Here is a 10703-nt window from a genome sequence, read left to right on the forward strand (position 1 = left end):
GCATTGTATGTGAGCTGTAGCGGGCACTGTTATTTTAGTGACGACTTGGTAAAGGGGAACTCCCTTTCTGGTTCGGTAGAGGTGAGGTAGGTATGTAAATTTTTGCAATTTAAAACTGAACTGAGAGTTCAATAGTGAGAGTTTGTATAAGATCTGAGTACCTACTGATATATCTCGGTATCTTACTTCACCAATCCAAAATAAGTTCAACATTTACCTACATTGTCATATAACTTGGTGACTGTTTTTCCCCGGCTGATAAGAAAATACCGTTCAGAATAAGTTAATATTTACGTAAAACTTTAAGGTAAAGTATGGTAAATAGGTACTTAATCAAATTGTGTAAGAAAGTGATAAGAGTATTTTTATAAAATCTACCGCTGTAGAATGTAGATGAAGCGTAACTCAGCTGTATTAAATGCATTTAAAGTATGAAATTAAACTAATATGTAACTTAATATTAACGGTCTCGGAAAATTTGTGTTTGTTACAAATTATTATAAAAGACTCAGTTAGTAATTTATTGTTTATTAAATAGTTCTCAACTCTTACCATACATAAATTACGCAAGTAAAGTCGAGAATCACGATTACAGACAATACCACTGAAAGGGAGGCTGACACGTATGAAGAAATCATAACAACTATTATATTATTAAATCTATTTATAGCCAGGCGACATTTCAATAATAATTATCATTGAAACACATGTAATCCACGACAGGGCCTTTAGTGGCTCACTTATTTGACTGTTATAGTCAAATTATATTCATACTTTCATTCAGTTTTATAGTAAGTAGTTTGGTAAGAAAAACGTTTTTAACTAACAGCTATCAATACTAACATATGCCGTGTAGATTACCGATGCCTTCCCCTCAATCGTTCCTCGATCTTTTCTTGAGCCTCGTCTTTTACCCGCAGTAAAGCATCTTCGTATGACTTGAGCTGAAATATATAAAAAGTAAATTAATAAACCAATCACAAAACTATTTATGTATACCTAATTACAGTAAAACTATAAATTCCTGAAAACGGAAGTCGATCCTAAAAACCGTATTTAATCAATTTATTATATTTATTTAAGGACAAATCCGTTAAAAAGCCATTATCAATCGGAATTGTATTTTTAAAATGTACTTATGCAAATGTAAGTAAATAACTGACAATGATAAAACGTCTTTGCAACACGCACTCTTTATTGTCCGGACTTTATAGTTTGACTGTAACTTCACGTCTAAATTGTAATAACACACACAATAAAAATAAATTTTGTAGGATGTTGATGCTAACTTACTCATAACTTAGGGATCTTATGGATTTAATTTCGTAATTCAATAAATGTAATTAGTAGTTTACCTGTTCACAGAAGTTTCTCTCAATGAGTTCAAGTTCCTCCAAGCCCCTCTTCTTCTCCTCGGCGTACTTTGTCGTCCTCTCTTTGATTTCCTCAATGATCTCTAGAGACTTCTTGGCGTCTTCACGGCTTTTCTTCTCTTTCTCTTCGGCTTCTCTAATGGCACTGAAGGAGAAAATAACACAGTAACGATTAGGTAAAAAAAATATTATATTATAATGTTCATCGATTCAATGTTTAAATCAGTTTCAGCAATCTACCCCGACTGTCGGTAGTGTGTGTTCGTGGCCTGTAGCTTCTCCTAAGCGTCGTGGTCGGCGTGTGGGCCAGCTCGGCGCGCAGCTCCACTCGTTGGTCAAGTCACATGAATAGCAGACAGCAAAATATTTGACTCGAAAAATACTTAATCTATCTTCCACCCATGAATCTCATCTCTCTCTATAAGCGATGTGGTGGCATGGAGCAGGATCAAACTGTTAGCGCAGAGGTGCGGCCTACATATCTATTTTGCTGACTACCTCTCAAGCCCTCACCACCCGAGGCGACTCTCCTTGTGAGTACTGTGGCTATACGCTGCAGCGGCTTGATCCACTGCTCCATGGATCCCTGATGTCAGGCTGTTGTCTGACTGAAGGTATAGTGCCTGCCGAGTTATAACGAATGGGCTCGGTATCTTAAGGTCACTATAAGTAGTCTTTCTCAAGGGGGCTGTACCTCAATAGCTGCGTGACCTGCAGCTTGCTCTTGGCGTCGTGGTCGGCGTGCTTGCGGGCCAGGTCGGCGCGCAGCTCCACTCGTTGGTCAAGTCGCATGAGTGGCAGTGTATATAGACAGCAAAATGTTTGACTCGAAAAATACTTAATCCACTTATGTAGATGAATCCATCTTGAATGGCTTTGAGACTCAGAAGGGCTAGTACGGGGCGCATTTAAGACGTGACATGAGTTTTGCATAGCGCTCACTCACATCGCGCAGCCTCAAGAGCAAGCGCGACGGAGAACTCTTGTCACGTCTTAATAGCGCAGTGCTACATGGGCAGGATCAAACTTTTTGCGCTGAGCTGGCATACATACCTCATTTCCTGACTGTAATCCCGAAGAAACGACGTACCTCTCCAGCTGTGTGGCCTGCAGCTTACTCCGCGCGTCGTGGTCGGCGTGCCTGCGGGCCAGCTCGGCGCGCGCGGCCCGCAGCTCGTCGTGCTGGTGGCGCAGCTCCGCCAGCTCCGTCTGCAGCACGTCCAGCTCGCCCTCCGCGCTGTCTGCGTCCAGGTCGCCTAGCTCCAGCTCTCTGGTGGAAAATATAGTTTTTTTGGGATTGTAGGTGAATGAGATTTACAAATGTTATGGGACTAAATACGTAAGTAGTCTACATGTACGTTACAATTGTATCATTTGTTGGTCTTTAAATAAATAAATAGGAGGGTTGCACAGATATTTGACCAAGTTATAGAGGCAATTTTAATGCCAAATAGTCATGAAGCCAGTAGACAAAAACTAAAGGAAAGAAGTGTATGATTTCTAGTAATTTGATAATATTCAATCTGGCTGAATTGGTGTATATTAAAGTTTTTAATGACCCATATAAATAAAGGCATAAACTAACATACTTTTGATAACATTAGTAATAAGCATAGTTATGCAGAACTTACTTCAGTGCTTCTGAAAGCTTCATGATCTCATGCAGCAAGTTGTTGGCAAGGTCAAAGTTTGGTTTTATTTTCTGTAGATTCTTCATACTGTTCTCCTTCTGCATTAATGTTGTCTTCAGTGAGTTAAGTTTCTCTTCTGCCTCTTGCATATTCTGTGCTGCTTGTTCAGTTTGAGCTTTAATATCTTCAGCATCATACACCCTCAGTGCTTTTTTCCTTGCTACTTCAGCCAACAGGGCATCACGCTGAGACTTCTTCTGGTCGATCAACAGATCCAGCTGGCGATTTTCTTCTAAGATGGCCTCCAGGGCCTGCTTTTCTTCATTGTGAGCTTCCTTCTCGAGTTTCAATTCTTCTTCAAACTGTTGTATGTCATGTTCTATCTGAAATTAAATTAAGTTATAGAAACTTATTATGTTTGTTATACTGATGTTCAAATATAAGATAACAACTTCTGCAGAAAATAAGCTTCACATATTTCATATAGTAAAACTTACTTTTTCAAGCCTTTCAGCCCTCTTCCCTTTCTCTTCAGCTTGTTCATTTAGCAGTTCAAGTAATCTATTCTTTTTGTCTTCCAAGTTTTTGACCTGTAATAAAAAAAATCATTGATAAGTTAAAGACTAATTAAGTAAAAACCTCAACATAGAACAGCTATACAACATGTGCTAGGATTTTAAAAATACAATAATTGTAAAAATACCTGTTCTCGCTTGCCAAACAACTCTTCCTCATACGGAGCAATATCCCTCAGCCTGTTCTCATTAAACGCCGTCAAGTTGATAAGCAGCAGCAGTATGGAGTGGGAAGTGGCCGCGTCGGGTTGCAGGAAGTGAGTGATTGTGAGCGGGAAGGTGATGTTGAGCTTGTCGGACTGCTGCAGCACGGCCACCACGTGGTTGATCACCCGCGTCATGTTGATGATGGGCAGCAGGTCCCAGTAGTACGTCGTGTTCTCGACACGCTCCTCTTCTGGTGGTGGCTGAAATTGGAATTTACAAATTGGTAAGTATTTATTGGATGTTCTAGCTATACATAGATACGGAGTACCATCAAGTTTACGCAACATACCGATAGCACAGCGTCATTGTCTATCCCAAGTCTGTTGAATACTTGGAAGAATGCACCGATCATTGCATGGGGCTTCTTCAAATCGGCAACAGTGAGAGGGTAATTTGGAAACTCTCCATTCCAGATGTTGATTAGCTTTTCACTTCTCTCCATATTTAGGCCTGTAATTAAAATACTTTATCATTTACAATTATATTTCCACTTGAACACAACATAAACTGTATTATTTGATTATGATTTTTGTGGCACTATTTTGAAATTTGCCAACCGTTGACAACAAAATTCAGTGTTGACAGTATAAAAAATAATATATTGTGCAATGTTCACAGAGCAAATAAATAACAAGAGTGACGTAGGGACGGATGACAGTGACGTTGGTCTGACGATCTGACGTTTTTCTGCATGTTCGCCGTTTCGGATTTCGGACGCTTGTTTTGACTTTGTTTACATTTTAAATTTACAAAAAATTACTACTGTTCAATACTATCATATCCAAGGACATGGCCAAACGAAATATAAACTATATAAAACCAGATGACCCACCGTTTCTAAAAGTTTTGAAGCAACAGGCCGGCTATGATGACAAAAACCACAAGTTCGATGAATTACAAAATGCAGAAGGTGATTTTGTTGAAGATGACGACAGTGAACTACCCCAAGTAGTCGTGCTGAAACAGGGGGATTTGACTGCCGAAGAGGCGGAGATAGAAAAGAAAAGATTAGAAAAAGAAGAGTTGGAAACAAAAGCAGATTTGTCACAAAGGGTTATATTTAAAAGTAAGGTAAAGCCAGATTCCGAGAGTAAAAAGCGAAAGGTAGACAGTAAAGCCTCAGATAAAACGAAAAAACCTAAACCTATTCTATCATTTAATGATGATGATTATGGTTATGATGATGAAGAAGACTGACATTGATAAACCAAAATTGGTAGGCAATGCTGTTACTTACATTAATTGTGTACTATTAATTTAAGGGTTAAAGTTGTGGAGAAACATATTAAATAAAAGCTGAGAACATAATTTTAAACTTATTTTATTACTTTATAATAGTCCCAATCCTTAAACTTAACTTAAAAGCACTTCCTCTTTTCCGTAGCCTTCTCCAAACTGCAAAGCACTTGATATTATGAATGAACAACCCATACAGTAGAAAATTATAATGGTACTATACAAAAACAAATATTCTTAGTTAAGTATAAAAATACATCTTTACCATCAGTGTGCTGGATAATAAAGTTATGGTAATGAGGCAATTATGCTTTTTGAAATGGTATTAGGTAAACTTGGGAATATCTATCAGTCATATGCACATCTCAGGTTATAGACAAGCTTCGGCCGCTGCCTTCAGGGCTTCTTCTTTTCTTTATTTTAGCAGTAGTTCCATTTTGAGTAGGATGACTTGCAGGTAAATTTCTTGCTGTTGGTTGATTTTCCATCTCTTCATACTCTATGAGTTTTCGAACCAAAAATTTGCGTTCATCCTTTACAATAATTATACTTTCTTGTATTTTAGCTACTTCATCACACAATGCAGCATTCTCCTGAGAAAAACAGTAAAGTGCATTACTGAAGTAATCAAATAAATGTAAACAAGCTGTCTTTTTTAATACCTAAAGAGGAATACTTACAATAATAAGACTCTTGATAATTTTCTTGATATATTTGTATTTCCTTCTGTATTTGTTGTTATTTATGTTATTATGCTTAACCTTTCCTTGAATATTATTCATGTTTTTATGTTCTTGAACAGGCACTGTTAGTTAGATTGTAATTCTTCAAAAAAGCAAATTATTGCTTACTGCTTGGTTTGTTTTTGTTTATTTTTATGAATTTTTGAGATTTGAGTGAGAGAGATTGTTATTAAAATCGATTTTTTTTAATACTCTATGGTGTAACTGCGCCATTCGTTTGTACGTTTCAAAACTCAATAAAATGTACACATTACGGTTCGTGTCACAGCTCTTATATATTTTAACAATAAAATATGTTATTAATTATTATAATATAAATGAATAAATATCAAATAATTTATTAAATACTTATCTGAAAAAATATATCCACAAAACAAAAAAATAAGTATTCTAAATGGTGCACATGCATGGATTATGATTGTTTCCAACACTTGTCAAACATTTCAAAATCTATCTTGTCTATTGTTTCCATGATGGTTGTTGTGTTTTGTTACGATTTTACCGAAATGTTGACGATATGACCGGCATATCAGAATTTAAACAATTGTTTCCAATAGACAGTCTTCAAAAAGTATTCGACCTGTTCGAGCATCAATTCCGGAGTGAAAATGAGCCCGATTTAGCCTTCTTCTCGATTATTGTTGGCGCAGTAGAAAATAACCTTACAAACATTAAAAACAGCGATAAAGATGTGAATTTGGCGTCCAATAAGATAGCGAAGGTGAAGTTCCCGTGTATAGAATGGGAGGAGGTGTCGGTGCTGCACGAGCGGTTCGTGTCGCTGATGCGCGGCGGCGTGGAGGCGCGGCTGCTGGGCGCGGGGGCGCCGGCCACGCGCGAGCTGGTGAAGCGGGTGGCCGACGTGGTGTGGAACTCGCTGACGCGCAGCTACTACAAGGACCGCGCGCACCTGCAGTCCATCTACAGCTTCCTGACGGGCAACAAGCTGGACTGCTTCGGGGTGGCGTACGCCGTGACCGCGGGCTGCCAGGCGCTAGGCAAGCGCGACGTGCACCTCGCGCTGTCCGAGGACCACGCCTGGGTCGTGTTCGGGAAGGATGGAGCCGAGACTGCTGAAGTACGAATTGTTTATTCTTGACCCTTTATGACTGTGAGACAAATGTGAGTGCTGAGGCACTTATTAGGAGAGGCATATGGCCATCTGTAGAGAATTACTCTCTGATGTTGATATGAATCTTTATTTACTGTATGAAAAAAATGTTATACTTATTTATTCTACATTTCATATATTGTTGCCTTTTGGCAAATTCTAATCTAAATCAATCTTGTGAAAAGGTAGGTAGTTTTAATGCATAATTATTACTATTTAATTACCCTATTGCATTTTTAGGTGACATGGCACGGCAAGGGCAATGAAGATAAAAGGGGCCGTTCAGTTGGTGATGGAGTATCAGCAAGGTCCTGGCTGTATGTTGCTGGTAAACCAGTAGTCTGCACGCGAGAGATGGAAGTGGGTGCTCTTGTGTCCTCTATAAACTACACTCTGACACCCACACTGGATGTGCATGAAGTAGCTCTGATGCAGTACCGATTGCTGTGGATGCTGTATGACAAAGGTACATTGATGCTATTTAAAGATAACAGGTAGAATAAACCATAAAAGCAAAATATAGAAAAAAATGAAATCTTACTATTTTATTCATCATACTGCAAGTAACTGCCATAATAGGCTGAGACAGATGTTGACAAGTGCAATTTGTGTAAAAATGCTAAACTTTTGTAAAGTGTGCAGTTGAGTTTTTAGTTTAGTTTATAAAAGCAGTTGAGTACTGTGTCACATTCAATACCTTTAAAAAAATATCCTGCACTGATTATTGGCTGATGATGTGTAATCACCATCATCAGCCAATATAATTGTCCACTGCTGGACTATACCCTCTTCCAAGAGCATTACAACACTTGTGTAAGTACTGTGGATATGCTATATAATAATTACATTATTTATCTGTATCTTCCAGGTCACTTAGATGCCTACCCTATGGCACTTGGAAACCTTGGTGACCTGATCGATTACATGCAGCAAAGATCAAATTCATCAGAAGAAGCTAAAGATCATCCACTGAAAGATGAATGGGGCAGTATAGGGCCGACTGGGTCGCCCCGGCCGGACTCAGCGGCTCTGTACGCCCAAGCCATTAGGGCTTCCAGGACCCATTACGAGGACAGACATGTCTACCCATACACATTCCAAGGTGGTTATTACCATCGAAATAAGATGTACAAAGAAGCATTCCATGCATGGGCATGTGCAGGGGATGCTATTAGGCAGTAAGTAGTTTAGATGGTCTATTCTTTCCTTCCTGAAAATGTTTTTTAGTTATATTTGGTTTAACCACTACAAAAAAATTAATCATAAACCTTCTTTTTTCAGCTATAATTATTCCAGGGATGATGAAGAGATCTATAAAGAGTTTGCAGAAATAGCCAATGAGCTGATCCCTCAAGTGATGAAAGCTGAGAGCTCAGGACACTCTGCCAGGTCCATCCTGAAGGATCCCGAGTGCTTTGCATCTCTTCTTAGGTATGTAGTTATCTTCAGACAGGTAGGTAATTTTGTATATTTTATGTACATATGTATTTCATTTAGGAAGGCATCTGATAGGTTTATTTAAAAAGTTTTTATGAGGGTTCAGTACACCCACTTCCTTGGGAACTTCTTCACAGATGAAATAAATGCCAGTGTCGCGCTGAAAAAACATCTTCACTCCATGTGCATTTTAAGGCCTGGCTCAGTTTTATGCATCTGCATTTCTGATTTTCACAGATATCTACGCAAAATAATGCCGAAAATAATTACAAAACAAAAACTGTCCGCTTCCAGATTCTACGACGGCATATGCAAGTGGGAGGAGGGCAGCCAGACGCCGATCCTGCACATCGGCTGGGCCAAGCCGCTCGTCAGCACCATCTCCAAGTTCGACGCGGACGTGCGTGCGCAGGTGCACATCATCTGCAGCCCCGACTCCGACCAGCCGGACCCCCAGGACGAGAACGGCAAAGATGGCGACGAGAAGTGGAACAACAACGCCGAGTTGAGCGTGCGCGACCAGTTGACGGCGGCGGTCAACAGCCGGCCTAAAGTTACGCTGTTCAGCCACAAGATGGCGGCGCTGAAGCCGCTGCTGTTGGCAGGAAGGTTGAACACACACGCGCTTCAGTTGCAGCTCACAGCGCAGAGCCAGCTGCAGCGGCCGCACGCGCCGGCCAAGCGCCGCGACGACGACGACGCCGCGCCCACCGCGCGCGCCAAGCGGGCCCGCCGCGAGCGCTGAGCACGCACCACCACCTCGAATTGTCTATGGTAAAGCGTACATCGCTCTTAAGCCGCGTACAGACCGGCCCAACGAACGGGTTTCGTTGACCTTCGTTGCTGCAATCTGACCTGTATTATGTATGATAAATATCCATCGTTGGGCGTTCATTCGGCGTTCGTTGGGCTTTCATTCGGCGTTCGTTGGGCCGGTCTGTACGCAGCTATATCGGAAGCTGAAACGACCTCAGTTATTTTAAATGTAATGCCGATTATGTTGCAGTATACATAAGAGTAAGTATAATGTGATTGAGCCTCTCTAACATTTAATTAACTTTGATTAAAATATGTGTTATAAGTATATATTTTTATAGACTAGCACATAATTATTTATTGTAGAAGTGCATTATCTTCTTAATTATCTTCATGGGCTCTATTGCATTTCAGTATGTTTATTCATGGTTTGCGTCCTTACTAGTAGAACGCCTACTGTAAGATAATCTGAGGTGGTAGCGACTAAGTATTACATAAGTGATAAACTGTGTTACGCTTCTAAGTCAGACTGGCCTGTGAGTATTTTATTGATACTTGATTATTTTTATTACTCCTATATCTCTTAATATTGTAGTTAACCCACAAGGTGGGCGATCAAAGGTACTTAAAGTACCAACTTACTGTTACGTACATAAACTGAAATGGTTCATATTAACTTGGTAGTACCTGTAGCTAATATTGCTAAGCCAAATCCGGCGCGATACGACACGTGTCTTTTGATTAGTGAGATCCAGTATTTTTGTAGGCGCATTTTATAAGTACTTACCTACTCAAATCATTACGAACCATAACATTTTAACAGGACTACACAACAAGCGCAAAAGGCAAAAACTTAGGCACAGTCAAGTTCAATGTACTAAACAAAAAATATTTGAAATTATTATAAAATACCAGCGAACCACACGGGAAATACTGCATAAAAAACAGCACTTAGCACTATTTACGGCTATACAATATATGAGATTCTATATTCAACTTAAACAGCCTTAAAATATTATGAATGATTCATGTAAATCATATTTTATGGTATTTGGCCATAAACCTATTTTGGTCGGAATCGTATCACTTTATAAGCATAAATAAGTGCGCCTTCTTGTCCTGTGAACGAATGTACAAATTCTTAGTGGTTGTTGCCCAACACAAAATAATATTGACTAAGTATCGATGCTTAATAAACTTTCTATGTTAGAATGTATTTTATTAATGTTACGTTATTGTTGTAAGAAAGTTATGGCGTATTTTGATTCTAAATTGCATTTGAATTTTAAATTATAATAATTATACTGTGTATTTATAGCCAACAAAATTTGGCATTGTTTTCTGCTTTTTATTTGTGATTTTATGTAGTGCATAGAAAACTATCTTAAACTTAAGTTATTCAATGTTACAAGCAAATCACAATCGTGATATAAATGAAATGCCTTAAGATTCATCAACAATTTAAATGTTTCAGAAACTCTGTCTTGTTATTAAAAGTAAATGTGCAATCTTAATTCCTTACATTGTAGTATCTCTCCACCGATGCTAATACGTGTTTTATTGTAAGATATAGCGTTTATAGTTGTGCCTTAGATTTAAAGTAGAATAATGTGATGTTTTCTGTACTTAGTACC

At 39.0% G+C, this 10703-nt stretch overlaps 3 protein-coding genes across 3 annotated transcripts; 2 read left to right on the top strand and 1 right to left on the bottom strand.

Annotated features, from left to right (window-relative positions):
- Positions 1-512: 512 nt before the first annotated feature.
- Positions 513-4347, bottom strand: LOC105382812 (calponin homology domain-containing protein DDB_G0272472). Its single transcript, XM_038119018.2, has 7 exons — positions 4076-4347; positions 3708-3986; positions 3502-3594; positions 3005-3387; positions 2464-2643; positions 1356-1518; positions 513-944 (listed from the first exon to the last, which is right to left on the bottom strand). The coding sequence occupies exons 1-7, from the start codon at positions 4226-4228 to the stop codon at positions 858-860; spliced, it is 1338 nt and encodes a 445-aa protein (XP_037974946.2). The 5' UTR covers positions 4229-4347; the 3' UTR covers positions 513-857.
- Positions 4348-4488: 141 nt separating this feature from the next.
- On the top strand, positions 4489-5094 carry LOC105382811 (uncharacterized protein KIAA1143 homolog). The gene has a single exon (XM_011552763.3). The coding sequence runs from the start codon at positions 4576-4578 to the stop codon at positions 4981-4983; it is 408 nt and encodes a 135-aa protein (XP_011551065.3). The 5' UTR covers positions 4489-4575; the 3' UTR covers positions 4984-5094.
- A 1116-nt stretch (positions 5095-6210) lies between these two features.
- On the top strand, positions 6211-9218 carry LOC105382809 (menin). Its single transcript, XM_011552761.3, has 5 exons — positions 6211-6843; positions 7117-7342; positions 7745-8054; positions 8158-8307; positions 8608-9218. Exons 1-5 carry the CDS (start codon positions 6283-6285, stop codon positions 9056-9058), a joined length of 1698 nt encoding a protein of 565 aa, XP_011551063.2. The 5' UTR covers positions 6211-6282; the 3' UTR covers positions 9059-9218.
- The last annotated feature ends 1485 nt before the right edge of the window (positions 9219-10703 follow it).

The sequence above is a fragment of the Plutella xylostella genome, chromosome 12 (assembly GCF_932276165.1).
Source record: "Plutella xylostella chromosome 12, ilPluXylo3.1, whole genome shotgun sequence".
Lineage (NCBI taxonomy): Eukaryota > Metazoa > Arthropoda > Insecta > Lepidoptera > Plutellidae > Plutella > Plutella xylostella.

Bases quoted from the DNA above. Each gene is read 5' to 3' on its own strand.
- LOC105382812 (XM_038119018.2), bottom strand. From the start codon at position 4,228: ATGGAGAGAAGTGAAAAGCTAATCAACATCTGGAATGGAGAGTTTCCA. The intron at 3,987-4,075 runs GTATGTTGCGTA...TTCCAATTTCAG, and splicing joins ACAATGACGCTGTGCTATCG to CCACCACCAGAAGAGGAGCG. The intron at 1,519-2,463 runs GTACGTCGTTTC...TTTCTCCTTCAG, and splicing joins CAGGCCACACAGCTGGAGAG to TGCCATTAGAGAAGCCGAAG.
- LOC105382811 (XM_011552763.3), top strand. From the start codon at position 4,576: ATGGCCAAACGAAATATAAACTATATAAAACCAGATGACCCACCGTTT.
- LOC105382809 (XM_011552761.3), top strand. From the start codon at position 6,283: ATGACCGGCATATCAGAATTTAAACAATTGTTTCCAATAGACAGTCTT. The intron at 7,343-7,744 runs GTACATTGATGC...TGTATCTTCCAG, and splicing joins GTGGATGCTGTATGACAAAG to GTCACTTAGATGCCTACCCT. The intron at 8,308-8,607 runs GTATGTAGTTAT...GTCCGCTTCCAG, and splicing joins TGCTTTGCATCTCTTCTTAG to ATTCTACGACGGCATATGCA.